General features: G+C 44.3%; 1 protein-coding gene across 3 annotated transcripts; it reads left to right on the top strand.

Annotated features, from left to right (window-relative positions):
• Positions 1 to 338: 338 nt before the first annotated feature.
• LDAF1 (lipid droplet assembly factor 1) lies at positions 339 to 20,332 on the top strand. 3 transcript variants are annotated; one of them, XM_047087440.1, is made up of 5 exons: positions 339 to 468; positions 3,068 to 3,267; positions 11,482 to 11,650; positions 13,691 to 13,829; positions 18,613 to 20,332. In XM_047087440.1, exons 2-5 carry the CDS (start codon positions 3,172 to 3,174, stop codon positions 18,692 to 18,694), a joined length of 486 nt encoding a protein of 161 aa, XP_046943396.1. In that variant the 5' UTR covers positions 339 to 468; positions 3,068 to 3,171; the 3' UTR covers positions 18,695 to 20,332. The 3 variants fall into 3 exon arrangements, with proteins under 3 accessions (XP_046943396.1, XP_046943397.1, XP_046943398.1); XM_047087441.1 differs by having other exon boundaries at positions 3,049 to 3,267; XM_047087442.1 differs by lacking the exon at positions 13,691 to 13,829.
• The last annotated feature ends 7,351 nt before the right edge of the window (positions 20,333 to 27,683 follow it).

Raw genomic sequence — 27,683 nt, 5'->3', positions numbered from 1 at the left:
CTACACAAACCCGTGCTCAGAGGCCAGCCCACCTGTGTTGGCGGTGGCATGGGCACTCTCACCTCAAGCCAAGGGTGGGGGACGGGCAATTCCTTTTGGGCCTCAGTTTCCTCATCTGTAAAGCTCTCAGGGCCTGTTGGGATGGCTCCAAAACGCTGAGGCAGAGAGCGCGCTCGGCGGAGCGTGATGCGCGAGGCCAGGGCGCGCCTTTGCTGGCTCCGGCTCCCTCCGGCAGCAGGCGGGAAGAGCCGAGCAGAGCGAAGTTGGGGTAGACGTCGGCAACCGAGGGGCGGGGGAAGGGGCGGGGCGAGGGCGGAGAAGGGGCGGGACGCGGCGCAGGGAGGTGGCCGGCCGGGACTGGGCAGGAAGCCGGCCGCAGCTCCAGCCAGTGCCGAAGAACCTTCCTTCCTCCTCCTCCTTTACCTTTCCGCCTCTTCCCATCTCCCTCAGCTCCGGTCGCAGACACCGGTAAGTGTAGCCGCCGGGCCTTGGTGAGAGCTCGAAGCTTGGGTGGTAGGATACAGCATGCCTGGGCTGGCTAGACCCCCTCGCGGGGAAGGGCAAATGAGAAGGCAGTGGGTGCCTTGCGGTGTGGTCCCCTGTCCGCTGTTTAGTGAAAAGGGACGTCTTACCCCTTCGAAGCCTAATACGGGCTTGGAGTGCACACACACCCTCACATCCACCACTAGATTTGATAACAAACAGGCTTGCCAGTCCCATCCCACCCTCGAGACCCTGCCCCTTGGGGAAACCTGGCTGGGGAGTCTCTAAACCCTTTCCTCAGGATTAATGAAAATGGGTGCCCACCTTCTCAAGGGGTCCCTCCTCTCTACCGAGGGACCCTCTCCCTTGTCACTGCAGAGAGGGGAGCTCCAAGTAACAAAGGTGTATTCTTTCCCCCCAAATTAATGACAAGAGTACTCCACTCGCCCCTGAACTTCCCTTTCTCAGCCTCCGTGCTCTCTCGTAGGCGGACCACCCTCTCCACCTGCATCCCTGCCGCTTCCCCCAATGCCCATGGATCCCTAGAAGCAGGGCGCCTCCTCCCCCTCGCGGCTTCGAAGGCTGAGAGACTTGGAAGCTGATGGGGAAGCGGCCTGGGTAGGCCCGAGGCGCCCCGCATTCCTTTTCCCCAAAAAGAGATGCGCCGCCGCCTTTCCCTTCCAGCTGGAACGCTCCGGGTGGCCGTTAGCCCCGGGAGGGGCGGGAGTGGAAGAGCCGTGGCTGGGGGAGGGGGACGGGAAGGTTGGTTAGTGATCTCTTTGGTCAGCCGGGAAGGCGGAGAAGGCAGGTAATTTATGGGCTGCGCAGGGTTAAGAGATTGCCGCCTTCGGTTTGGAAACTTCTAAGTGCCTGGGGAGACCCCTCCGTAGAGTGAGTGATTAGGCAGTCTGGGGATTGGAAGCCAGGTGGATGTATTTCACGGCAATGGCCCACGGCCTTCTACCCACGCTGGTTCCCATCGGACTTCCCTAACCGGTCTGGGTGGCCCTTGGGTTCCCTAAGGCCTCTGGAGACCAGTAAGGGGAGCTGGGCTTGTTTCTGCCCGCTGCAGAGATGAGATTAGGGGAGCTGAGTCCAGGGAACATCCCAAATCCAAAATCTGTGCGAGTAGCAACTTCAAAGACAGAATATGGCTGTAGAGGGGTTAGTCCTTTACTGTGCAAAGCGATCCTGTTTCACAAACGGGGTTGTAGCAGAAGCACTCTAGCTGGGGTAATTAAAATGGACTTTAATTTTCATTCTAGGCCCTAGTGGTATTAGTAAGTAACCCCTCCCCCCTTAACTCACATAATTACCATGTGGTATAGTCAATATGGTAAACAAATGTCGGCATCACTCAGTTAATTTTGGCCACTGTGACAGGATCTTTGAGGCTTTTTTACTATCAGTAGCAAGAGGTCATTTGTAAGGAAGAAATTGTGTCCAGCCCTCCAGTTTTGGAAAATACAAAATAAGAACAATATGTTTTTTGTATGAAAATCCAGTAAGGGTTAAAAAAATAGATATCTAATTGAACAAATTGGTTTTATAAGTTATATGTGATTAGGACAGTCCTGGAAATTAAAGGCTGTTGAGTCAGGGAGTATATTGTAGCTAGGTTTCCCCTTGAGGCACCTCTTGTTAGGAGATTTACAAGTAAATAGAGAATGATTTATGATGCTGTGTAATTGGGAGCCAACCTGTTAATGTGGGTAGTGAATAAAGAAATTGACCACCATCATTGCTTAAGAAAAGCTTTCTGGGGGGAAAAAGGCAATGGGACTTAAAATAGTGTTTCACCTTTCACCTTTCTTTGCAGCAGTTTGTCGGGCTAAAAAAAATAAACGTAAGCCCCCAGAGATAATATCATTAATATTTTGGTATTATATGATACATATCCTTCTAGGTCTTTTATTTTACTATGGAATATAGACGTAAAATACTAAGGTTTACGTAACAGTATGGGATATCTTGTAATTTTTTTTTTTACTTATTACCATGGATGTATTTTCATATCACTAAATATCCATATTATCATTATTTAAAATATTTATTTGTTTATTTTGAAGGGGGTGGAGAGGGGTAGGGAGAGGGGGAGAGAGAATCCCAAGCAGGCTTTGTGCTGACAACACAGAGCCAGATGCAGGGCTGGATCTCACAAATTGTGAGATCATGACCTGAGCCAAAAGCAAGATTCAGACATTTAACCGACTAAACCACCCAGGCACCCCTCCACACTATCATTTTAACAAGTAACAAATACTCCATTTTATGAATTTGTCATTATTTAACCAATTTCTTACAGTTAGCTTCTTTCCAATGTTTTGCTGCTTATTACATACTATAAATATGATTGCACTGCACATCCTTTTTGTATGTTTTGATATACCTATTTGATTATCTCCTTCAGATTCTGGAAAATGAATTGTTGGAAGAAGGTGTGTGCACTTAGAAATTTTGATACATACGGCCAAGCTACCCTCCACCTGCACACCTACCATCAATGAGTGAGGATAGTAGAAGCTTTTGTTGAACTGGCTGGGTGAATACTACTAATGGTTTAAGTTACTTCTTGTTTCACCAGTGACAGCAAGAGACAGGGTGACATGAGAGATTCGACTGCACCCTGCCCTGGACAGCTTACAGATAGAAGAATTAACCCGTAAAGAGACTGAAGTGGGTTTCAGGATGGCAAAAGAAGACCTCCCGAGTACCTCAAAGGACTTGCAGGAACTGCAGAGGAAGCTGTCTTTGCTGATTGAGTCTATCCAGAATAACTCAAAGGTCAGTTTCCAATCAGGATATGTAATGGAAAAATCCCAAAATAACACCAGCTTAAACAGCATAGAAGGTTATTTCTCTCTGAGATAGAAGAAATTTGGAGTAGGTCAGGAATCTTTCTAATTCACCACTCTGACATGCCTAAATTGTGATCTTCAAACTCATTGTCCAAGATGGCTGCTAAAGTATCAGCCACTGTATTCACATTTCAGGCTATGGGATGGAGGAGGGAAGGGGAGAAAGACTTGCAAGCCACTTCTAATTTTTTTTTTTTCAACGTTTATTTATTTTTGGGACAGAGAGAAATAGAGCATGAACGGGGGAGGGGCAGAGAGAGAGGGAGACACAGAATCGGAAGCAGGCTCCAGGCTCTGAGCCATCAGCCCAGAGCCCGACGCGGGGCTCGAACTCACGGACCGCGAGATCGTGACCTGGCTGAAGTCGGACGCTTAACCGACTGCGCCACCCAGGCGCCCCTAGCCACTTCTAATTTAAAGGGCCTTCCTAGAAGTCACACACAGGTAGCACTTCCAATTATATCTCATAGACCAAAATTTAGTTGCAGGTCTCCCCTAGGGGTAAATGCAGTTCTTTAGATATAGAGGGTGGCTCTCAGTCTTTGCCACAGATACCTTCCTGTTTTGTTTTGTTGTTAATTTTGCCCTGTTATCTTGAGACTGAGGGGCTAAAGCCTACTTTAAGATTTGAGTCCAGTTTTCTACTAGAAACCCAGTGTCCAATAGAAGTATGATAGGAGCCACATATGTAATTTACAATTTTCTAGTAGCCACATTTAAAAAGTAAAAAGTAGGTGAAATTAATTTTGATGTATTTAGTCTAATATATTTAAATATTTCAATATGTAATCATTATAAAAAATTATTAATGAAAAAAGTCATTGAAACGTTCTACATTATTTTGTAGTAAGTCTTCAAACTCCAGTGTGTATTTTACACTTAATGGCACATCTCCATTTGAATTAGCCACTTTTCAGATGTTCAGTACCCATTCAATGGCAATGGGACTTGAGACGGTATATTCTGCTTTCTTGAATTTTTATCTTTCTTGCCTTCTTCTATGTGTCACTCAGCATTTTGTCCGGAAAAAAAATAACAGCTCTCAGAGATAATATTAACATTGTGTTGTATTTCCCTCCAGACTTTTTTTTCCCATGCAGTATACCCATAAGGTACATACATATATGTAACGAAATGAACTAGTTTGTGATCTGTTTTTTGTATTAGACAGTACAATTCCCCTAGGGTCTATTTGAAGAGCTACCACTTTGCAGTCTAGAGCAATATACTCTGTAGCGATCTTTCCTGGACTCATCCCAAAATGCCTCTGGCCCTCTTGGTGGATTTACCAAGCTATTTTTAAATTGGCCAAGCAGCTTTCTAGTCAGCAGGATGAGACTCTTGTTACTAAAAGTTAGCTTAGTAGGAAAGGTCCTTGTGCTCATCTCCATGTGCATTTGATTCTCATTAGATGTGTTAAGTTCTATGAGGTCACCTCAAACAACGAATTTGCAATTTCTCCAGGGGAACTACAGGATTAGGCTCTGGCAAATGTATGGTCACAACATACTTATCAATTGATAAATACATAAACTATTGCATGTGTATTTTTGTTTGAAGTTTACTTATATATATATATTCATTCGTTAACATTAAACTCATGGCCAATAGCACTAGAAATCTTGCCTGAAGAAAGTATTTTCTCTTAAGGCACATCACAGCCTTCTTACACTTAAGAACACTAGACAGTATTTCTGCCATTTTGAATGGTGAAATTACCAACAAAAAACAAAAATGTAAGAAAAGGTATTACAGAAACTTCCATCAGATTGACATAAGCATAATTTATAGAAACATCTACTTGTTTGGAGCATATTTAGATGATTTATTTCTCCCAAATAAGTTTTAGCCTTTCCTCAGAGTTAATCAGCCCTTTAAATTCCAGAAAAGAATAGATTGGCTTCTACACAGAGTATTTGTGAAACAACTCCCATCATTTCTTGTAGGAAGCCTCTGGAATGTCAAGTCTTTGTTGTCTTACTTTTAGGCTGAGAGAGTCAGAAACCTGCTCAAAATAGCTTAAGCAAACGAGTAGTGAGGGATTCTGGGACTTTGGAAATGGGAGACTATCTTAGAAGCCAAGGGCAGGAAGTGAATCAGGATCTGGCAGGTCACTGGGGTTAGAGGTAACTCTCAACACCTTCTCTTGGGCCATGTTGTTCATGTTGCTTCCAGTTACCGTTTTTCCTTGTGCATCACCTTCATTCTCCTCTCTCTACAGCCTGGCTTTCTTGACTCTTCCATTCACATGGGCCAGTGTAACTCCCCAGGCTGGTACCTTCAACTCCCTATGTCTCCCTCCCTGAAGCCCTTTAGGAGCCTTCTCTGGGAATGTCTGATTCCTAGGATCAGGCTTGACCAAGTCACCTGTGGCCAGGTTGGTGACAGCTGGGCAGGGGCTTCTCATTTCGTGGAGAGAAACATGGCTCCAGGGGCCTACCCCTATTGTGGGAAGGGACAGTGTTCAGAGAGGTGGGAAGAGAGAAGGAACATGGGCTGGTCAGATGCCCCCTGATGGCATTTTCACTTGTGGATTACCTATAACTAACTAGTTTTGCTCCCATGCTGGCCCACAAGGGATGTTTTCGAACTAACCTCTGAATCACGTACCAGTGGGCACCCAGGGACCGTGGTCTGGGAGAAACTGTTACCCAGCACCTTGGAGTTGTCTTTACCACTGGTTTTATTTACTTATTAATTTTTAATATGAAATTTATTGTCAAATTGGTTTCCATACAACACCCAGTGCTCATCCCAAAAGGTGCCCTCCTCAATGCCCATCACCCACTTTCCCCTCCCTCCCACCCCCCATCAACCCTCAGTTTATTCTCAGTTTTTTTTTTTAATTTTTTTTTTTTCAACGTTTTTATTTATTTTTGGGACAGAGAGAGACAGAGCATGAACGGGGGAGGGGCAGAGAGAGAGGGAGACACAGAATCGGAAACAGGCTCCAGGCTCCGAGCCATCAGCCCAGAGCCTGACGCGGGGCTCGAACTCACGGACCGCGAGATCGTGACCTGGCTGAAGTCGGACGCTTAACCGACTGCGCCACCCAGGCGCCCCTTTTTTTTTTTTTTTTTTTTTAATTTTTTTTTCAACGTTTTTATTTATTTTTGGGACAGAGAGAGACAGAGCATGAACGGGGGAGGGGCAGAGAGAGAGGGAGACACAGAATCGGAAACATATTCTCAGTTTTTAAGAGTCTCTTATGGTTTGGCTCCCTCCCTCTCTAACTTTATTTTTTCCTTGCCCTCCCCCTTGGTCTTCTGTTAAGTTTCTCAAAGTCTCACATATGAGTGAAAACATGTGGTACCTGTCTTTCTCTGTATGACCTATTTCACTTAGCATAACACTCTCCAGTTCCATCCACATTGCTACAAAAGGCCATATTTCATTCTTTCTCATTGCCAAGTAGTATTCCATTGTGTATGTAAACCACAATTTCTTTATCCATTCATCAGTTGATGGACATTTAGGCTCTTTCCATCATTTGGCTATTGTTGAGAGTGCTGCTGTAAACATTGGGGTACAAGTGCCCCTATGCATCAGTACTCCTGTATCCCTTGGGTAAATTCCTAGCAGTGCTATTGCTGGGTCATAGGGTAGGTCTATTTTTAATTTTTCGAGGAACCTACACACTGTTTTCCAGAGCGGCTGCACCAATTTGCATTCCCACCAACAGTGCAAGAGGGTTCCCGTTTCTCCACATCCTCTCCAGCATCTATAGTCTCCTGATTTGTTCATTTTAGCCACTCTGACTGGGGTGAGGTGGTATCTGAGTGTGGTTTTGATTTGTATTTCCCTGATGAGGAGAGACGTTGAGCATCTTTTCACGTGCCTGTTGGCCATCGGGATGTCTTCTTTAGAGAAGTGTCTATTCATGTTTTCTGCCCATTTCTTCACTGGATTATTTGGTTTTCAGGTGTGGAGTTTGGTGAGTTCTTTATAGATTTTGGATACCAGCACTTTACCAGTGGTTTTAAATAATCCGATGCCTTTGTCCTCCTTCTCTCTAGTAGCAAGGGACACTGATTGTCTTTTGCATTCTGACACCAGGGAATTGGCCTGTCTCCTAAACAGTTCCATATGGAGCCTTCATGTCCTTAAATACTGGCCACATCACCCCTACTTTGGAACCTGCCATACTCAGGCAGGTTTAAAATAAATTGTGTGCAGTTTAAAATAAATTTCCTTTGACCTTGGGCAAGTTGCTTAGGGTCTTTGAATCTCCATCACCTCTTCTCTAAAATAAGCAATGCCAGGCTCATTGGTTTGTTGTGAGGTGATCTCAGAAGCTGTTTAGAAAAGCTGTGGCACAGAGCCTGGCACATAACGGTGCTAGTCTGTCCCAGCCTGGCATTCCTGAGTTCTTCAGCACAGCACCCTCCCTGTAAAATCCAGGTTGGATGACATGTGCCTGCTTCCAGGATAGGAATGGAAAATTGCAGTTCATGTTACTGAATAATAAGCTGTCCCACTTTCCATCCTCCCATTGTATCCCCCTCTATTGCCATGAGAATGAGAAGTTAATTGCTATGTTCCAATTCCCTGGATTTAAATAAAGTTCCTCCTTACCTGCCTGTGAGTGTCTTAGGGGGAAATAAATGAGGAAATACGTTGAAAGCACTTAAAACCGTGCTTGGTGCCTGAGTGTTTAATCAATGTTCTCTATTATTTTTTTTATTTCCTTTTTTTATTTTAGAGAGAGAGTGAGTGGGGGAGAGGGGCAGAGGGAGAGAGAGAGTATCCTAAGCAGGCTCAGCAGGACCCCGTTGCAGGGCTTGATCCCACAATCCTGAGATCATGACTTAAGCTGAAATCAAGAGTTGGATGCTCAACCGACTGAGCTGCCCAGGTGCCCCTCTATTATTATTAGGTGTAACTGAATCATATCCTCCTCTTCCATGACAGACTGGCCTAAGTAGGGCCGTACTTCTTAGGGGAAGACAATTGCTGGGCTTAACTGCATCTTAAAATGGTCTCTCTGCATATCTGAATGATTCTGTTTGTTGGTTACAGGGCCCAGACTCAGAAGAGGCTAAGAAAAAAATAGATTCTTTTAGGGTCTGGAAGAATAGTCCTACTTTTCTCCTTTTGGATCCCCAGGCCATACTGTCCCCAAGTCCTATTGATTTTTCTTTTGTCATTCCACTTTCATATTGCCATCAGCCTAGATTTGCCCATCAGTCTCTCTTGCCTGATTTCAGGCGAATTCTCATAATTGCCTTTTGCACATGACTGCCAGGCTCATATATCTTAAATTAGTGCTTTCATGGTATCATAGTCCTCAAATGCCAGCAGTTTGCCTCCTGGTTTTTTTCTAGATAAAGTTTAAACAAGTGCTTTACAGTGGAAGTACTGTGCAATGTGTGTATAGAGTTTTAAATTTGCTAGTAGTCCTATTAAAAAGCATGAAAAGAAATGTGAAATTGCTTTCAATAATATATTTTATGTAACCCAAAATATCCAAAACAATATCATTTCGATATGTAATAATATAAAAAATTAGTGACGAGATAGTCTACATTTTTTTAGGTTTATTTTTTTATTTTAGAGAGAGAGCCAGCATGAGCAAGGAAGGGGGGCAGAGGGGGAGAGAGAGAGAGAGAGGGAGGGAGGGAGGGAGGGAGGGAGAGGGAGAGAGAGAGATCTCAAGCAGGCTCCACGCTTAGCATGGAGCCCGACTCAGGGCTGGATCCCACAGCCATGAGATCCTGACCTGACCTGAGCTGGAACCAAGAGTTGACACTCAACTGACTGAGCCACCCAGCCACCCCAGTCTACATTTTTAAATATACTTAGTGCACATCTCAATTCAGGTACTAAATATCCATTGAAAATACTTGATGTCGGGGCGCCTGTGTGGCTCAGTCAGTTGAGCGTCCGACTTCGACTCAGGTCATGATCTCACGCCCTGTGAGTTCGAGCCCCGCATCAGGCTCTGTGCTGACAGCTCAGAGCCTGGAGCCTGCTTCGGATTCTGTGTCTTCCTCTCTCTCTGCCCCTCCCCTGTTCATGCTCTGTCTCTCTCTCTCTCTGTCAAAAATAAATAAACATTAAAAAAAAAGAAAATACTTGATCTCTTCAGATTTCATGAAATTTACATTTGAAAATTTATTTGAAACCTACCTGACCTATTTGAAATGTAATTAAAAATATTCCTGTGACTGAAGCATATATCCATTTTTAAATTTAAGTTAAACTAAGTTAAAAACCTAGTTCATCAGCCATATTTCAAGTCTGCAGTGGCCACGTGGGGCTACTGTGCTGGATGGTCCAGGTGTAAACTCATGAGCCTGGCATTCAGGTGTTCCAGCCTCATCTCCCCACTGTGGTTACTGGGTCTCTTGATTATAAGGGTCAGAGAGAACAGTTCAGTCTGTCAGATGATGCCTTGGGTGGTTGGAGGAGTTAATAAGAATGTATGTGGACTAGAGCTGGAAAGCAGTCAGGACTTAAGACAGATCCAGGGACCAGCCCCACTCCTGTGACCCGTTCTCTCACCTTCAGCTGACTTAACAGGAGAATCTCACTGGGTTCTGATTATGTGAGCTCGCATTCCTACTATAGTCACCTCTGGCTAGAGAAGTTGAATAGCCAAATCTGGTAGCTTTTCTCAGGAGGAGCTAGAGGCAGTATAGCTAGTGGGCATTGTGCCATTTTTGTGGCCTGACAGGAAGTGAAGTTGTTCATGCCTGGAGAGTTCTAAGGAGGCAGTGCTGAAGCCCCAAGACCAAGGGCAGTGGCTTCTTGGAACAACAGCCTTTTCTGGTTAAGCAGCATGAGCACTGTATTTTGATCACTATCAACTTCAACTGCAAAACCCTATTGCCTTCTAGCTTGCCTCCAGATCCCCACTATTGGAGTCATTAAGAGGTACGTGTGTTTTGTGTAGTGGCATCCATGATCACTGTAGCTTGAATTTCCTCTTCATTTCAGCTGCTGGCCTGTAAGGCACTGAGGAATGAGACCTGGGAAGGACCAGTTTTGATGGGGAAAAGTTCTTGATGGAACATTGTAAGGGAACTGGAACCAACATGTCAGTAGTGAGGAGAGAGACAGCATGGGGCTTAAGAAGAGGGGCGAAGCCCATCCTTGTGGGGTTGTCTAGGGGCAGTTCTCTATTAAAATGACCCTTCCCCATTGAGCCAGATCCAAAAAAAACCCTTTTGCCTGGTGAAGGAAGTTAGCTTGTTTATTAACACAGCATAAGCTTGCAGGTGTCATCGGACTATGTCCTGACTGTGGTATCCAAGTTGATGACATAAAAGCATTTTTTCCTAACAAGGTGAAGCCATTGCACACATTAGACATTCAGAATGAAGAGATTCAGCTTTGGATGCCTAGATTTTGCCAGTTGGAAACCGCGTGACTCTAGGCAAATGCCATTGCTTCTCAGACTTTAATGTGCGTACAAGTCACCTGGGATCTCATTAAAAATCAATGGGGGCGCCTGGGTGGCCCAGTCGGTTAGGCATCCAGCTTCACCTCACGTCATGATCTCACGGTTCCTGAGTTCGAGCTCCGCATCAGGCTTTCTGCTGTCAGCGCAGAACCCACTTTGGATCCTCTATCTCCCTCTCTCTCTGCCCTCATCTGCATATTCTTTCTCTCTCTCTCTCTCTCTCTCTCTCTCTCTCAAAAATAAACATTAAAAAAAATCATCTGATTTAGCAGATCTGGGGGAGGGCTTGAGATGTTGCATTTTCAACAAGCTCCCAGGTGATGCCAAGTAGCTAGGACTTAACCTCTCTGTGCCTCAGTGGCCTCAACTATGAAACTTCAGCTGTGAAGTAGGAGATAAATGGTGTGTACTTTACATCCATGTGTACACATGCTGAGGGCCTCTTCTGAGAGGGTGTGTGTTAAGCAGTAGAGCCATGACCAGGTCTTTCCTACTTTCATAAGACTTAAAGTTGGGTGGGACCCTCAAACCTGCCATCTGCCTATAGCTACCTTAAGCTGTTGCCAGGGTGACTCATGTCTTGGGAGAATTGTTAGTGTTGTTGACTTGTTACATTACTTATGAGCCATCCAACTTCATGGCCTTTGCTTATATACTTCCTGCAGCTCAGGTGGGTCCATCAACCTGGGGGTCAGACGTAGTGTTTAATCCTGGCTCTTTCTCCTTTGCTTGCAGGTGGTTGCCTTTATGAAGTCTCCGGTGGGTCAGTACCTGGACAGGCATCCTTTTCTGGCCCTCACTATGCTGGTGTTTGTTGCTGTGTCGGCCATTCCTGTTGGATTCTTCCTGCTCCTTGTGGTGCTTACCTCCCTGGCTGCTCTTGTGGGAGTCATTTTACTGGAAGGTATCCTGCTCATCTATTCACCCCCTTGGAAAATGATTCAATTGGGAGCACAGTATTTATTTGGCACCTGCCACTGATATCAAAGTTTCCTCTTATTGAAAAAATCAGAATGACCAAGGCAGATTGTCAGAGTAGTTAAAAGATGGACTCTGGAGTCCACATTAGAATCCTACCTCCACAGGGGCGCCTGGGTGGCTCAGTGGGTTAAGCGTCTGACTTCAGCTCAGGTCATGATCTCGCGGTCCGTGAGTTCAAGCCCCGCGTCAGGCTCTGTGCTGACAGCTCAGAGCCTGGAGCCTGTTTCAGATTCTGTGTCTCTCTCTTTCTCTGACCCTCCCCTGGTCATGGTCTCTCTCTCTGTGTCTCTCTCTTTCTCTGACCCTCCCCTGGTCATGCTCTCTTTCTCTGTGTCTCAAAAATAAATAAATGTTAAAAAAAAAAATTTTTTTTTTAAAAAAGAATCCTACTTCCACCAACACAATTTTGGACAAGTTATTTATCCTCTCTGAACCTCAAACTCCTCATATGTAGAATGGGGATGATATAATAACTGTCTCAAAGCATTATTGTAAGGATTGAAACTCATAGTTCCATAAAGTATTTAGCACAGCCCATGGCACCTAGTAGCTTCTACATGAATAGTAACAGTCTGTTTCACAACTAGTTACTGAATATCCGTTGCATGCCAGGTACCTTGCTAGGTAGTAATGTTTCCTCTTTGCCACCTTTCCTCCTGAAGTCACACTGCCAACTGTCAACTTCTCCTTTTGTTGCTAAGATAAAATTACTGAGAAGGCAGATCTGACCAGCTCAGTTTGCCTTTTCATATCAGATCACAAATCACAAAATACTGGCCAAAGAGGTGGTTGCCATTGGGTCAGGCAATCACCTCTGATTTATCCTACGGCTTCCCAGGGTTAAGATCACGCAGAGTTGTTTCCCTGCCTGGGGAACTGTGGATAAGGCAATTTATACTCAAAGGGGAAAGTGAGCATCATAGGCAGATGAGCAAAATACAGCCTGGCAGAGTAGCTGTTCACTAAATATTGACGGATAGAGAGATGGATGAATGAATGAGTGGAGGAATGAATGAGTACTGCAGCAAAAGTAAATTTAAGGAGGGGAAGAGAACCACTGCATTTTGGTGTATCATGCAAAGTTTAACAGAGGACAGGATTCACAGATCTGTAACAACTCTTGTTTCCTTTGGGGAAGTAAAGACTTTCTAAACAGGAGGAACAGCATATATAAAGCCTTTAGAAAAGTAGTCTGGAACTTGAGTGTGTTTAAGTCTTACTTGTGTTTTTGAAGATACAGACTTCTAGGCTTCATCCAGAGATCGTTAGTAGTTCTGGAGTAGGGTCCAAAAATCCGAAATTTTACAAGCCTTCCTGATGCATCTGATTCTGATACGGTGGTTGTTGGCCACACTTGGAAAAACACTGATCCAGGATTTTGCAAATCTTTGCAAAAAGGCAGCACATCCATTTATATTGTCTGATTTCCTTCCTTTGCAAGGTCTGTCCCTGAAATTATATCACTGTAGCCATGAGGATGGAGTCCTGAGTTATTTGACCACTCCCAAGGCAAGGAAAAGGGTATTTGCCTTGCAGTGATGCCCACTTGGGTGGTTAGATTACCTCCTTTTTTTTAAATCTTTTTTTAATGTTTTATTTATTTTTGAGAGAGAGAGAGAGAGAAAGAGCGAGCGAGCAAGCAGGTGAGGGGCAGAGAGAGAGAGAGGGAGACACAGAATCCAAAGCAGGCTCCAGGCTCTCAACTGTTAGCACAGAGCCCGACGAGGGGCTCAAACTCACAAACTGTGAGATCATGACCTGAGCCGAAGTCGGACACTAAACCGACTGAGCCACCCAGGTGCCCCTAGATTACCTTCTTTTAAAGTGATGCTGGAAACCTAGATCTTTATGGGAAATCTCACTTAAAAAGTCTGAGTTAACTGTCATAAGCACAGTGGCCTTGGGTCTGGTAGCTTTCAATCTGTTTTAGCTGAATGCTTCTCCTAACTATGCTTTCTTCTAGGACTGGTCATCTCTGTGGGTGGCCTCTCACTGCTTTGTGTCCTCTGTGGCTTGAGCTTTGTGTCACTCGTCATGTCAGGGACAATCATGGTGTCCTACGTGATGGTCTCCAGCCTTGTCAACTACTGGTTTTCTCCCAGGTAAATACATGTCAGTGCAATAATTTAATCTTTACCATTTGGGGGATTTTCACAAATAATACCTTAACCCTATTTGGTTAGTAAAATTGTGAGAGGCAGGTGTTCCTTATTCCATATACATCAGACATCACATGGGAATTTACGATGGAGTTTCAAACAACCACCACACACAATTACTCATTTTGTTGTCATGGCAACTCTGAAGTAATTGTTACTGATTCCTTTTAAAAGATACCATTAAATTTACAAAAATTCAAATTAAGGGTTTTTGCGGGGGGCAACCGGAAATACTCAGCATGCATGTACCTCAGGATGATGCAGGGGGCCACAAATCTGCTGTTCCCAAAGTCTGTCTTCATTCCCTTTGCTCTTCAGAGTGTGTGTGTGTGTGTGTGTATCTCACCATACTGAGTGTGTTATCTTGTGTTTGATTACATGGATTATGTTCCTACATTGTGGCTCCTAAATGCCAGCTACACTTCATCTGGGCCTTCACTGAAGGAACAGTGATGTATTTAAATGCTAGAGGGAAAACCAGCCATACTGAGATTAGTGTAAGACAGTATGTTTGTCTATAATGGACTGCCCTCCTAAGGGATTTTCAGAGATTTTTTTTTAATGTTTTTTTAAATTTATTTTGAGAGAGAGTGTGTGAGAGCACAGAAGGGGCAGAGAGGGAGAGAGAGAATCCCAAGCAGGCTCTGTACTGTGCAGGGCTTGATCCCACAACCATGAGATCATGACCTGAGCTGAAATCAAGAGTCAGACGCTTAACTGACTGAGCCACCCAGGAGCCCCTAGAGATGATTTTTTTTTTTAATGCTTGATTTTTATCCATTCTCCTTGATGAATTTAGAATCTAAGTCCCAAGTGGGCTGTCCATTATGCTTCATTTAAGCTCTTGCTTAATTGATGACAGCAGCTACCCATCAAGCACTTGCTCTGTGCCTGGGACTCTGTTATGCGCTTTCCAGGCCTTAGTTCATATAATCCTCACAACCACCCTGTGAGGCAGGTACTAGCTCCAATCTATGAGAACTAAATGAAGCCAAGTCCCAAAGCAAAGTGTGGCAGAGAAGGGACTTATACAAGTCCCTTAACTCTACAAGTTACTTAACTCTACAAGTCACTTAACTCTAAAGCTTCTTAACCAAGATTCCAAAGTGACTCCAAAACAGGAGTCAGCAAACAATGTCTGTAAGGGGCCAGATGATAATACTTTATTTTAGGCTTTGCAGACCATGTGGTCTCTGTTGTAACTCCTCACCTGTGCTGTTGTAGCACAGGTGGCTACATGCCTACAAGTGAGCATGGCTGTGTTCCAATAAAACTTTATTTACAAAAACAGGCAGCAGGCCAGATTTGGCCCAAGGGATTTGCCAACCCTTGCCCTAAAAGAACCTACATCCTGAATTTTATTTTTCTATAGACTAGCCCTTGAACTTCTTACCAAAGTGTTATCCTCTTGTTACTCATGTTGGAAAATAAAATGTGAAGTAGGTATAATTTAAAATACCTCAGGGGTGGTTGTCATAGGCTTGCCTGGTTGATGTCCCTGGAGTTACATTCAGCTTCTCTAAATTGTTTTGATGACTATCAGTCTCAAAGGAGATAAAAGGAAAAATATTAGCCAAAATGTGGCTTATTAAAGCTAATGTTTCTGAGCCAAAATTTCTCCCCACCTCTGAACCCTGCTCTGCTATGCCGCAGGAAGTAGCAAAACCTGAATACCACCTACTTGTCAACAAAGAGAGTAAAAAGATATCCAAGAGGGACGCCTGGGTGGCTCAGTCAGTTGAGCATCCAACTTCAGCCCAGGTCATGATCTCAGCATTGTGGGTTCGAGCCCCATGTCAGGCTCTGTGCTGACAGCTCGGAGCCTGGAGCTTGCTTTGGATTCTGTGCCCCCCTCTCTCTACTCCTCCTCTGCTCGCACTCTGTCTCTCTCTCTCAAAAACAAACAAACAAAAAAAGATACCCAAGATTTCTCCTTTATCTCCTTACAACCCTCTTCTCCTCCCAACCAAGACCCCTGGACTGATTGTTTTCATTAGGGCAGTGGTTCTCAAGCTTTTTACCTTCTTAAAATGACCCATTTTACCTTCTTAAAACTACTGAATCTCCCCAAGTTTTTGTTCATGTGGTTTAAATGTACCAATAATTACTGTAGTAGAAATTAACAAATTCAAAAAATATTTATTCCTTTAAAAAGAGCAGTTTTACCAGTTGATGTAAATAACATCTTTATAAGTAACATTTTCCCATTACAAAATGAAATGAGTAAGTGGCATTGTTTTACATGTTACAAAGATCTTTAAGGTCTCCTTAATAGAGGTCAGCTGGGTTTTGCAGACCCCGCCTCACAAATGTGTGACTGACAAAGAGAGGAAAAGCTTTTTCAGATGACTGTGGATGTTCTTTGATAGTACACCAAAACTCAATATGTGGTAGTTTCGCAAAGGTTAACTGAAATGTGACTTTTTGTAGTTCATTATATTAAAATCTACTGGTCTGTCTTGCACTTTTATTAGATCTTCTATGGTGCGTGTTTTTTAACTTCATGCATTGCTCATTTGGAGAATATTGGTTCATGGAGTCATGCAGATGTTCCACATATACTGTGAAAACTCCACTGTTGGGGCACTTGAGTGGCTCAGTCAGTCAAGCTTCTGATTTAGGCTCAGATCATGATCTCGCGGTTTGTGAGTTCAAACCCCGCATCGAGCTCTCTGCTGTCAGCACAGAGCCCCCTTTGGATCCTCTGTCTCTCTTTCTTTCTCCCTCTTCCCCACTTGTGCTTTCTCTCTCTTTCTCAAAAATAAGCTTAAAAAAAACACTCCACTGTTCCTTTGTGGAGAATGAGAGCAACAAAGGCATTGAGCATATTATATTACTATGAAAATAGTTGTCACCTGAAAACCCTTGCACTAGTGCATTCTTAAACTCAAGAAACCTCTTACTGAATGTTCCAAAGCATAGGGGGAAGAAAGAGGAACTGTTCACTTTATTCCATGATGCAAATGGGATCTTGACCTTAAAACAAAAGATAATATGCAGCTAAAATTTTTGAAAAAGAAAAAAGGGAATAAAACTGTAAGATGTCCTTAAGAAAATGGATTAACTGCATGGTGTCATCTACATACCAGCCACCTTATGTCTTTTGGTGTTGCCATGCTTAGCCCATTGGTTTGTGACCTCATGGCCACAAGAAAGCTGTTGTGGCTCTGGCTACACCAAGAACACTCAAGGCAGGATGAAGGGAGAAAAAAAAAAATGAGACCTCCCTCACCACTTGAGTCTGACCATTTTTATCAAGTAAGTGCAGTTTTTCCTAGGACCTCTCCCCATCCTGCCCAAGCTGACTTCCTTGGCTAGAATTGTGTCAGTTGGCTGTTCTAAGCTGGCAAGGAGGCTGTGAGATGGAGTGCTGTTTTCTCGGCTGTGTTGGTCAGCCAAACTCTGGTGTATGCCACAGTTTTCCGCACTGGGGTGTCCATGTTGGCAAAGGTATTTGAAATTCAAAGATAACCTATAGATGTACTTAATATCGATAATGCTATCTCCACTCTCACTCCCCTCAGAAACTTGCCATCACAGGGGCTAAAAAAGACCTATTTGTCTTCCTTTTTGCCCCCTACCTCTCTTCTGTTGAAGATGTCAAGAAACAGCGGATTAATTGGAATCAGAAGATATGGGTCTCAATCCCAGCTCTGCCATTTTTTAGCTGTGTGATCTTGAACAAGCTGCTTAACTTCTCTGTTCTCAGTTTTCTTTCACTGGTAAAATAGGGTTACTCCAACAATCACTGGATTATTGCGAGAATGTGAACAATACACTGAGAAAATGCAGTGTCCAAATTAGAATAGGGGGAAGGGCCATAATCCCTACCCCTAACTCAGTCATTTTAACCTCTTGTGCCGTCAATTTCCATCTGTAAATGGTAAAGCCTCAAATCTGGTGTTTCAAGAAGCAGCTAAAAACAAACCAACAAAGAAAGTCCTGTATTCAGTTTTGTGCATGCTCAGCATTAAAGCTCTTTAAAGAGGCCCTATGCCTGGGTAGCTCAGTTGGTTAAGCCTCTGACTTTGGCTCAGGTCATGATCCCATGGGTCATAGGTTCAAGCCCCACGTCGGGCTCTGTGCTGACAGCTCAGAGCCTGGAGCCTGCTTCAGATTCTGTGCCTCCCTCTTTCTCTGCCCCTCCCCCACCCACGTTTTCTCTCTCTCTCTCTCTCTCTCTCTCTTTCTCTTTGTCTCTGTCTCTCACAAAAATAAATAAGCATTAAAAAACAAATAAACATGGGGTGGCAAGTGGTTTAGTCAGTTAAGCATCCAACTTCGGCTCAGGTCATGATCTCACTGTTTCTGAGTTTGAGTCCCGCATCGGGCTCTGTGCTGACAGCTCAGAGCCTGGAACTTGCTTCAGATTTTCTGTCTCCCTCTGTCTCTGCCCCTCCCCCACTCATGTTTTATCTCTCTCTTCCTTTCTCAAAAATAAATAAGCATTAAAAAATAAATAAACATGGGGTGGCTGGGTGGTTTAGTCGGTTAAAGCATCCAATTTCAGCTCAGGTCATGATTTCACTGTTGGTGAGTTTTAGTCCCGCGTCGGGCTCTGTGCTGACAGCTCAGAGCCTGGAGCCTGCTTCACATTCTGTGTGTCTCTCTCTCTACCCCTGCCCTACTCATGCTCTGTCTCTCTCTCTCAAAAATAAACATTTTAAAAAATAAAAAATAAATAAAGAGGCCGTAGGGCTAACCATTTCCTCTTGTTACCAAACAGACTGTTAACACAACAAAACTCCGGTGGCGACTGTCAGCTTGCTATGAAGTCCGCAGACTTAGAGGGGCTCTACCAGGAATGATCGGCTGAGCGGAGCCAGAGCTTTTTGCCAGCACTTCTCGAAGTCTCTGGATCATACTCAACCCTTAGGATTGACTCAGATGGGGGCTGGGTGGTCAAACACTCCCTGTATGTGTCCTCTAGCCTTTTCTCTTATTTGTAGGATCCTGCGGGGGCAACTTGAGGCCACTTGGTGATCAGTTGCTCTTGAGTCCCTGTGGTTCTGTTGGCTGACCCACCCTCATGTGAGAATTAGCTGAAAATTGCAGTGGCTTGGCAGCTCCTCCCACCTTTCACTCCTCTCCAGTGTGTGGTCTTGACTTTGGCCCCACTCCTTACAGCCAGCAGCTTGACCCCAAAGACTCCAATCTTTTGTCCAAGGGCCCAACTGGGGCAACTATGGTTTCTTTTTTTTTCTTCTATCTTCCTTCCCTCCCTCCCCTTCCTTCCTTGCTTCCTTTCTTTTTTTCTTTCTTTCTGAAATGAGGAAGCTGTTTATTTCTTCACTTCCTTGAAACGAGGTGGCAAAAGTGATCGAAAACAGAACAAATTCTTCTGCCTTATTAGCTTTGTATCAGAAAAACTAGCAAAATTTGGTAATTATGGCCTCTCAGACAAAGCTGGAAAATACAGTCCAAAGTTAACTTTATGGCCAAGGGCACTTTTGAAAAAGTCTAAAGGCTTAGTTCCCATGTTGAGTACTGTTAAGTGCTGTTACTTTCTAAAATACTTGCACTTGACACTTTTGTATTGTTTTCAGGAACTTGTTAAGCCACATCTGTAAAAAGTCCTATGGAATGCTAAAGGATTACACAAACTTTTAAAATCCCATGGGATTTCTACTTCAGTGGTCTGCTGTGGCATTTTATTAAATATTTATCTAGACGAGCTTCTTAACTCTTTATTTCACCCCCAAGACATCATACCTGCTTATTCCTTCTCTGTTGATTTCATGTCAGATCCCAGGTAATAGGGTTTGTGATAGACACTCCACCCAAAGTGGCTTTAAAAAGTGGGGCGCAGAAGGGGGAAGTTCATTTCACTCAACTAAAAAGCCAGGGGTTAGATTTTCAGGTACTGCCGGATCCAGTGGTGCTTTGAGGCATCTCTCTCAGCCCTCAGCCCTACTTTCCTCCGTGTGAGCTCCTTTTCCAGTCAGGCCCTCCTTACCTGGGGTCCCAGCAACTCTGGCTTTACATCAACCCTACAGTCAGCACTCTGCACTGGTAAGAAAGCTGCTCTTTTCCAACAGTACAAGCAGATGTTCTGGGCTTGGCTCTGATTGGACAGACTTGGGTCATGTGAGCAACCCTGAACCAATCACAGTGGCCAGGAGGTTAGACTCTGTTGATAGGGCAGGGCTGGGACATAGGTTCATGGGAACCAGGGATGGTTTAGGTCAGGTCCACTGGTTTCACATAGGATGGTGTGCATACTCCCAAAAGAATATGAGAAGGAGAGGAAATATTTACTGGGCAGACAAACTAAAATAATAAGCCTGCTACTTGTGATAGGGCATAAAGGCCTTCATCTGGAAACTTCTGAATCCCTTGACTGTCATGCCTGTCCCTAAAGGTGGTTTTACCTCTACTTGAGAACAAGAGGTGCCCTTTCTTGCCAGTATTAACAGTTGGTATTTATTAAATGTTTCTTTTCTTCATGCAAGGGTCTGCTATTTTCTGTCGATGGTATCTACCCAGCTGGGTTTTGAGGCTCCAGTAATGGAAAAATGAAAAGGTCCCCAGTCCTGAAGTTCACTTTCTAACACAGGAGTTGTTTAACAAGTGTATTAAATGTTGCTGTATAGCAGTTTACCACAAACTATAGACTTAAAAGAGCATATGTTAACTCACATTTTCAGTGTGTTAGGAGTCCTGGCTCAGCTGGGTCCTTTGAAAGAACCTGCCAGGGCTAGGTTCTCATTTGAGGCTCACCTGGGGAAGGATCCTCATCCAAGCCCACATGGTCACTGGCAGCATCCAGTTCCCTGCAGTCTATATGGGACTTCACACCTGGCAGCTTGCTTCTTCAAAGCCGCTGAGAGAGTCTCTTAGCAAGGCAGACATTACATTCTTATGTAGCATAATCACGTACATCTTGTCACTTTCACTGTATTCTGTGGGTTAGAAGCAATCACAGGTCCCAACCACACTTGAAAGGATGGGATCGCACAAAGGCATGTGTACCACAGGTTGGGATCATGGGCTCTACCTTAGAGTCTACCTGCTACAACAAGCAGACAAAGTATTAGATTGTGACAAGCATATCAATGAAAGTAAAGGGTGATAAATAACTGTGGGAGGCCAGTTTAGTCACAGCAAGCAGGGATTTCTTCTCTGAACCAAAGAATGAGAAGTTACTGCCATGCCATGAGCTGGGGCTGCATGTTCCCAGCAGAAGGCACAGGGACACAAAGGCCCAGAGACTGGAAAAATCGAAATGTCAGTGTGGCTGGGCCTGGTAAGCAAAGGGTAGATGAAAGAGATAGGGATAGGAGTCCATCGTGCACTGGTCCATATAGTAAGAAAGTTACACCAATGAGTAAAGGGAAGACCATAAAGTTTAGAGGGACATAGACTTGGATGTTAAAAGATCACTCTATAGGCAGTGGGTTGGGAGCTGAAAGCCATTTAGGTCTCCAGAGGCACAGAGCAGAGGATGGTTGTGGCACCATACTGGGATGGAGGTAATGGAGACCTGCCTCCCTTGGAGAGCCGGCAGCATCTGGTGGTTGATTGCATGTGGATGATGAAGGAAAGGGGGACATAAGGATGGTACCTAAATTTTTTTAACTTGAGCCGGTGGGTAGACAGAGACACTATTTTTCTGAGGTGGGGACTGGGTGAATATTCAAAATCTGCTTTGCTTATATTAAGTCAGATACGCCTTTAACACCAATAGGATGAATCAAGTAGACTGTTGGCTTAGAGTGTAGGTCTGGGCTGAGGATATAATGTTTGGGAGTATTTTCAGTGCTGAGAGCTTTACACAGACATCTTATGAGATGGTCTCCTAGGAGTAGCCAAGAGATCATTTTAAAACACATTTCCGATTATATAAACATCCTTACTTCAAACTCTGCAAGTACAAGGTGCTTTCCCACTACACTTGAGTGAGACCCATCACAAGCTGCCCCTGCTGGCTTCTCATTTTTTGTATGCATCAGCCTCTGGAGTTTAGAAATGAAACTAAGGTTTAGAGCAGAACTGACTCAACTAATTCTGCCAAGAAATGTGGCATCTAATCATAGCTTTGCAATTCAGGCTCCCCATAATATTGCCTAGAGCCCAAGGCCTTTGCCAATCAAACAAAGTAAAATAACGTACAGAACCTAGCAGAGTGCCTGCCATAGAACGGGCCCATAAGGCACAGTTGTCAAAATGCACAGCGCACCATCATTTAAAACAGTGCAACAGGAACGTGTAAGAGGCCTGTTGTTAGCCAAGCTTGGAGGAATGTTAGGACTCACCCATTATTCAAAAGGTGCCTGCTTTTTAGATATAGTTCAATGTGCGGCTCATTTGGAAAGGTAATTTATCCTCAGAGCATGAAAGCTGTGACTTTATACAGCCAGAATGTTAATTTATCAGTATGTCTCTGTTTTTGCCACATGTTGGGTGCGATCTTGAAACCTCTACAAATCAATACACGTTTTCAGTCCATCCTCACTACCACCCATTTTAGAGATGAAGAAGCCAAAAGACTGAGTGGTTAAACTGTTTTAAGGGCACACAGAAACAAGTGGGATTCAAGCCCAGTCTGCCTGACTACAAAACCCACCTGTGTAACCCGTGTACTGTTCAATATCCACTCCTCCAACCTGCCTTTGAGGCCTTCTGAAATTTGGACCCATGCCCTAATAGATGCCGTCTGCGACCGTACCCACATCCTTTGCTGCCGTGTCACTGAACTCCAGAGATCGCCGGTTTCATGAAACGGAATGTGAGTGATTGGCTTCCCCTAAAATTGTCCCCATTGAAGTAACCATTTCAACTACCACTTGTATGCAGCTTCTGCAGTCTGCTCCGTGTAGAACAGGGTGTCGTAGGTAAGTGATGAATCCCTGAATTCTACTCCTGCAACCGATATTGCACTGTATGTTAACTAACTAGAATTTAAATAGAAGTTGGAAAAGAGAGAAAAAAAAAGGGAGATTGAGCCCAGAAGTTGCGGCATTCTGGCAAAGGCAGATCAGGTGTGAGTTGTCCCAAGAAGGTTGAGAATGACTAACGGTACTTTCATGAGGTTCTGCTGTGCTTCCTTGAGCAGGAGAGAAAAGGTGGAGCTAGAGAGAGGACGTAGCATTTGAGAGTAACCTTACCTATGCCATGGCATCCCCCAGAACCCCTGTGCGTGCATGCATACACATATCCTGAGTGATTAAATTATGCGTGCATGCACGTGCGTGCACACACACACACACTCTGAGTGATTGGTAAGAGCTGTGACAATTACAAATTATTAAAGGGCTTTCTTTGCCTTCCTGAAGGAAAGGAAGGGGGTAGGGATTACATACAAATTTGGTGTGCCTCTTGGGTGTGTCGTCAGGGTGGATATTATCCATCATGTGTGTGGCAGAAAAGTTGAAAATCAGTGGTGTTGGGCATCCCCTTTCCAAACCTCCCTTTTTGAAACATTTCCACCTTCCACAGTCCAGCTTAAATTGAAGTCATGTCTTGCTGTGTGCACTGTCTTTATATGTACAGCCCTTGTGGACCAGGCATGGTGAGCAAGTGACAACCTCTCTGTGTGTTGACTTCCTCAGTCTGTAGTGAGAATGCTACCCACCCAGAATCTTTGGGAGGTGGAGGCAAGTGATCTCTAGATTATAAAAGTGCTACAACACAGTGGAACAATTATACCCTTGCTCAATGAAATTGTCTCTTGTTTGGTGCTATTCTCTTGCATTTGTCCTTCCTCCCACCCTGCTTACGTGCCTCCTCTCCACCAGTGCTCTGGGGATGGAAACAAAGTCTGTCTCTTCACTTTGGGTAACCTATAACCTTATACATAGAAGCCCCTGAACAACATTTTCCATTGACTAGAAAGATCAAGAAGTCTGTTCCCGTCTGGCAGCATCTGGAGGCATTTTTGATTGTCATGACTGTGTGTGTGTTTGGAAGAGGGGGTGAGGCTGGCATCTGGTGGGTTGAGGCCAGGGATGCTGCTAACCATCCTACAGTGCATATGACACCTCCTTACAAAAAGATTATCTGGGCCCAAATGTTGGTGCCAAGGTTGAGAAATCTTGATGTAGACAAATAATGAGAATTAAGAGCATTAGGCCAAGCAAGGCACAGTTCGTCTGGGATCAGAGGCTGGAGTTGGCCAGGTCTGTGCTAGAGCAGCCAGTTACAGTAACAGCATCAGGAAAACACCTTCATATTTGTGAAACAAACATTTCAGGTTTTCAAAGACCTTTCACATCGATGACAATTTTTGACCTTTCACAACAGTTTTGCAAGGTCACTCTGTTCCAACTTCATGCCATATTCATCAGCTGGCAGAAGAGGAAACTGGGCCAACAGTTTGCCAGAGGTCTCAGGGCTGGCTGGTGACTACCCCATCACCAGCCTGCCAGGTCAGGCACTGTTTGTTCATCTCTCCCTGCTTTGTTGTTAAAGCAGAAATGACATGGGGCACCTGGGTGGCTCAGTCGGTTAAGCTCCAACTTCAGCTCAGGTCATGATCTCACAGTTCGTGGGTTCGAGCCCTGCGTTGGGCTCTGTGCTGACAGCTGGGAGCCTGAAGCATGCTTTGGATTCTGGGTCTCCCTCTCTCTGTCTGCCTTTCTCTCTTTCTCTCTCAAAAATAAATAAAAATTGGGGCGCCTGGGTGGCTCAGTCGGTTAAGCGTCCGACTTCGGCTCAGGTCATGATCTCGCAGTCCGTGAGTTCGAGGCCCGCCTCGGGCTCTGTGCTGACAGCTCAGAGCCTGGAGCCTGTTTCAGATTCTGTGTCTCCCTCTCTCTGACCCTCCCCTGTTCATGCTCTGTCTCTCCCTGTCTCAAAAATAAATAAAACGTTAAAAAAATTTTTTTAAATAAATAAATTAAATAAATAAATAAATAAATAAATAAATATTACAAAAAAAAAAGCAGAAATGACAAGGCTGGCTGTAGGCATTGTTCAAGTTTCCAAAATGTGGGAGGAGACTCAAGGTCCTATACATATGCTATGCCCCTGTTTAGGTGCTGGAGCTAGCTTCAAGCCGCATTTGATACCCTTAAAAAAACAGCCCTTATGCCCCTGTTTAGGTGCTGGAGCTTCAAGCCCCATTTGAAACCCTTAAAAAAAAAAAAAACAAATGGATCAGAAGTGTTTCCTAAAGAAAGCGCTTAATTTCTGAGCCAGAAGAGGGAGCTCACGTTCAGGCAATATGAAGCTGGGCCAGCAGGGAGTAGCGCTAACTGGAAGAAGATTTTGACTCCCACATCAAATGTTAACTTGCATCCATTAATGTGCATTGTTAATGTGCATTCGTAACAAGCAGTCCTGCTACAGGGCAGATTCTGAATCCTTAGGTCTGGAGCAGGACCTGAGTTTATGCGTTGCTTACCAGCTCCCAGGGGAAGCCTTGCACAGACCACACACCTTGGGTAACAAGGTAATAAATAGATTGCCTCTTCAGTCCTCTCCTGAAGATGCACACCTGAGGCCAGACACTGTAAGTCTGCAGTACCAGGGCTAGAACCCATGTTTCCTGCATCCATGCTTGCTTCCTGGCATCTTCCCTGCCCCTGTGACCCTAACAGAATTAAGGGAGGAGGATCCATTCCTAAGTAGGGAAGAGAGGAGACCATACTGTCTGCTTTGAATTGGTAACCTCATAGATACTGCCAGTTATTTTACCAGAAAAAGATGGGTTTATTTGTGAATAAAAGAGAATTGCAATTGGGGACAAACAGCAAAACCGTAGGCAAGTCCAGGTTACAAGGGAGAGGCATGCTTTTTTTTTTTTTTTTTTTTAATGTTTGTTTTTGAGAGAGAGAGACAGAGTGCAAGCTGGGGAGGGGCAGAGAGAGAGGGAAACACAGAATCTGAAGCAGGCTCCAGTTCTGAGCTGTCAGCACAGAGCCCAGTGTGGGGCTTGAACCCACCAGCTATGAGATCATGACCTGAGCTGAAGTTGGATACTTAACTGACTGAGCCACCCAGGTGCCCCCCCCTCTTTTTTCTGAGAGAGAGAGAGCACGTATGGGTGAGCATGCAAGCGGGGGCAGAGGGAGAGAGAATCCCAAGCAGGCTGCATGGCCAGTGCAGAGCAGGGTCGATCCCACAACCATGAGATCATGACCTGTGTCAAAATCAAGAGAGGGACAGCTCAATGGACTGAGCCACCCAGGTGCCCTGAGGAACGCTCTTTTTGAGGAGACAAGGGGTAAATTGGGAAGGCTGTTATGAACTAAAAGTCCATTGGAGGAAACTGGGAGTTTGAAGTATAGTGGCTTCTCATTGGTTGAACTGTTGCCTGGTGGGGGCGAGGGGGGGCAGGAAATGAGGAAAACATCTCTACTTCCACCTGGAAGAGTAGAGTGGTTCCATATTCACAGTAAAATTCATCTCTTCTGTTGTGTCTGCAATTGATTTGGAGTGGTAGGGCATGGGAACTCCCCATGCCAAAACTTCCTGACTCCATTTTAGTGATGTTTCCTGTTACTAATTTTCATAGAATCAAACTTCTTTGTACTATATTTTTGGTCAACCACTTCCCCACGTGAGGACCAGTGGGAATTCAAAGATGAACAGAACAAGACTCTGGTCCTCTTGGGCCTTGTGGGAGCCAAAACAAAATAAATGTAACAGAAGGTGTTCTTCTTTGTGATTTATACAAATTTGGCTATTAATCCAAAGGATAGCTTACATATAACTTGGGGTGTTCTTACAGATGCAAATTATACCTATAGTCATTCTCCTAAAAATAAAGGTTCTTTAATCCTGAATCATTTTGAGTGCTTTTTACCTACAAGAAACAAACTGCCTCCCTTTAAAAATAGGAATCCTTAGAATCTCACTCAACGTCAAAGATTGTTAAAATTTCAGCTGAGTAAATTTGAAGATGTAATTGGTTGTGAGAAATAAGTCCACTGGCCCAAAAAAAGGAGGGACTAGGAGACTTGGAGCACAGTGAGCAAGGCTTCAATCAAAGTTCTTGCAAGAGCAGGTATCTGATGGACAGGCACAACTCAGGGCAGTTATAGCATGCAATTTATCTTCTAGCGTGCACGTTACTCCCCTGGTTCCTCATTGGCTGAGTACTATAGAGGTGACAGCCTTACCTGGAAGTCACCTATGGCCATGTGGTCTGATTGGAACAAATGTACACTCCTTGAGGTGACCCAGAGAACTTCAGTTCTTTGGCACATGCTCATTGCAGAGCCCACAAAAAATAAGCCTGGGGAAATGGAGAGGGGAGGAATAACCAGGAAGTGAAGTGTCCAAGCGTTGGGGACTCCATTGTTGCAAGGGGTGGGGGAGGGGTGTGTGTGGGCAGCTTGTACATATTTCCAATAGGTTGTAAACCTATGGTTAACTAGACAGCACAGCTTTTATTTGGTATGTTTGAAAATGAATCATCTCACTTCTCACATTGGTTTTATGAAGCAATTCATGAATTTCATCTAGCAAGTAGAGTACATCTCTGAGGAGCTGTACAAAGTGGAAGGTTTTTATAGGAAAGAGAGTAGGGCAAAGAAGTTATTAGCAAAAGAAAAAAGTTGTTTTAGGCAAGGTCACTCTCCCTTAGGGGAAGAGCAGGAGGTCTTACACAGATAAAGATGATCTCATCTTATTTTGGGGAAGGGAGAGGGCCCATTGGTGCTGATTAGAAAATTCCTGATTTAGTTCCATCCACGTTGCTACAAACCAATTTGTCAATAAATTTCATATATATATAAAAAAAAAAAAAAGAAAAGAAAATTCCTGATTTACCAGTTAAGACTACATTTCTGGCGTAGGTTGAAACTGCAATTAGATTAGGTATTAAGCTCTGTTTTGGTAACTTGGCCTAGC

This window comes from Lynx rufus, unplaced genomic scaffold (assembly GCF_022079265.1).
Source record: "Lynx rufus isolate CCGP_SWC_20201006 ecotype Redwood Valley unplaced genomic scaffold, mLynRuf1.p SCAF_23, whole genome shotgun sequence".
Lineage (NCBI taxonomy): Eukaryota > Metazoa > Chordata > Mammalia > Carnivora > Felidae > Lynx > Lynx rufus.
This window is presented reverse-complemented; position numbering and strand designations above follow the sequence as displayed.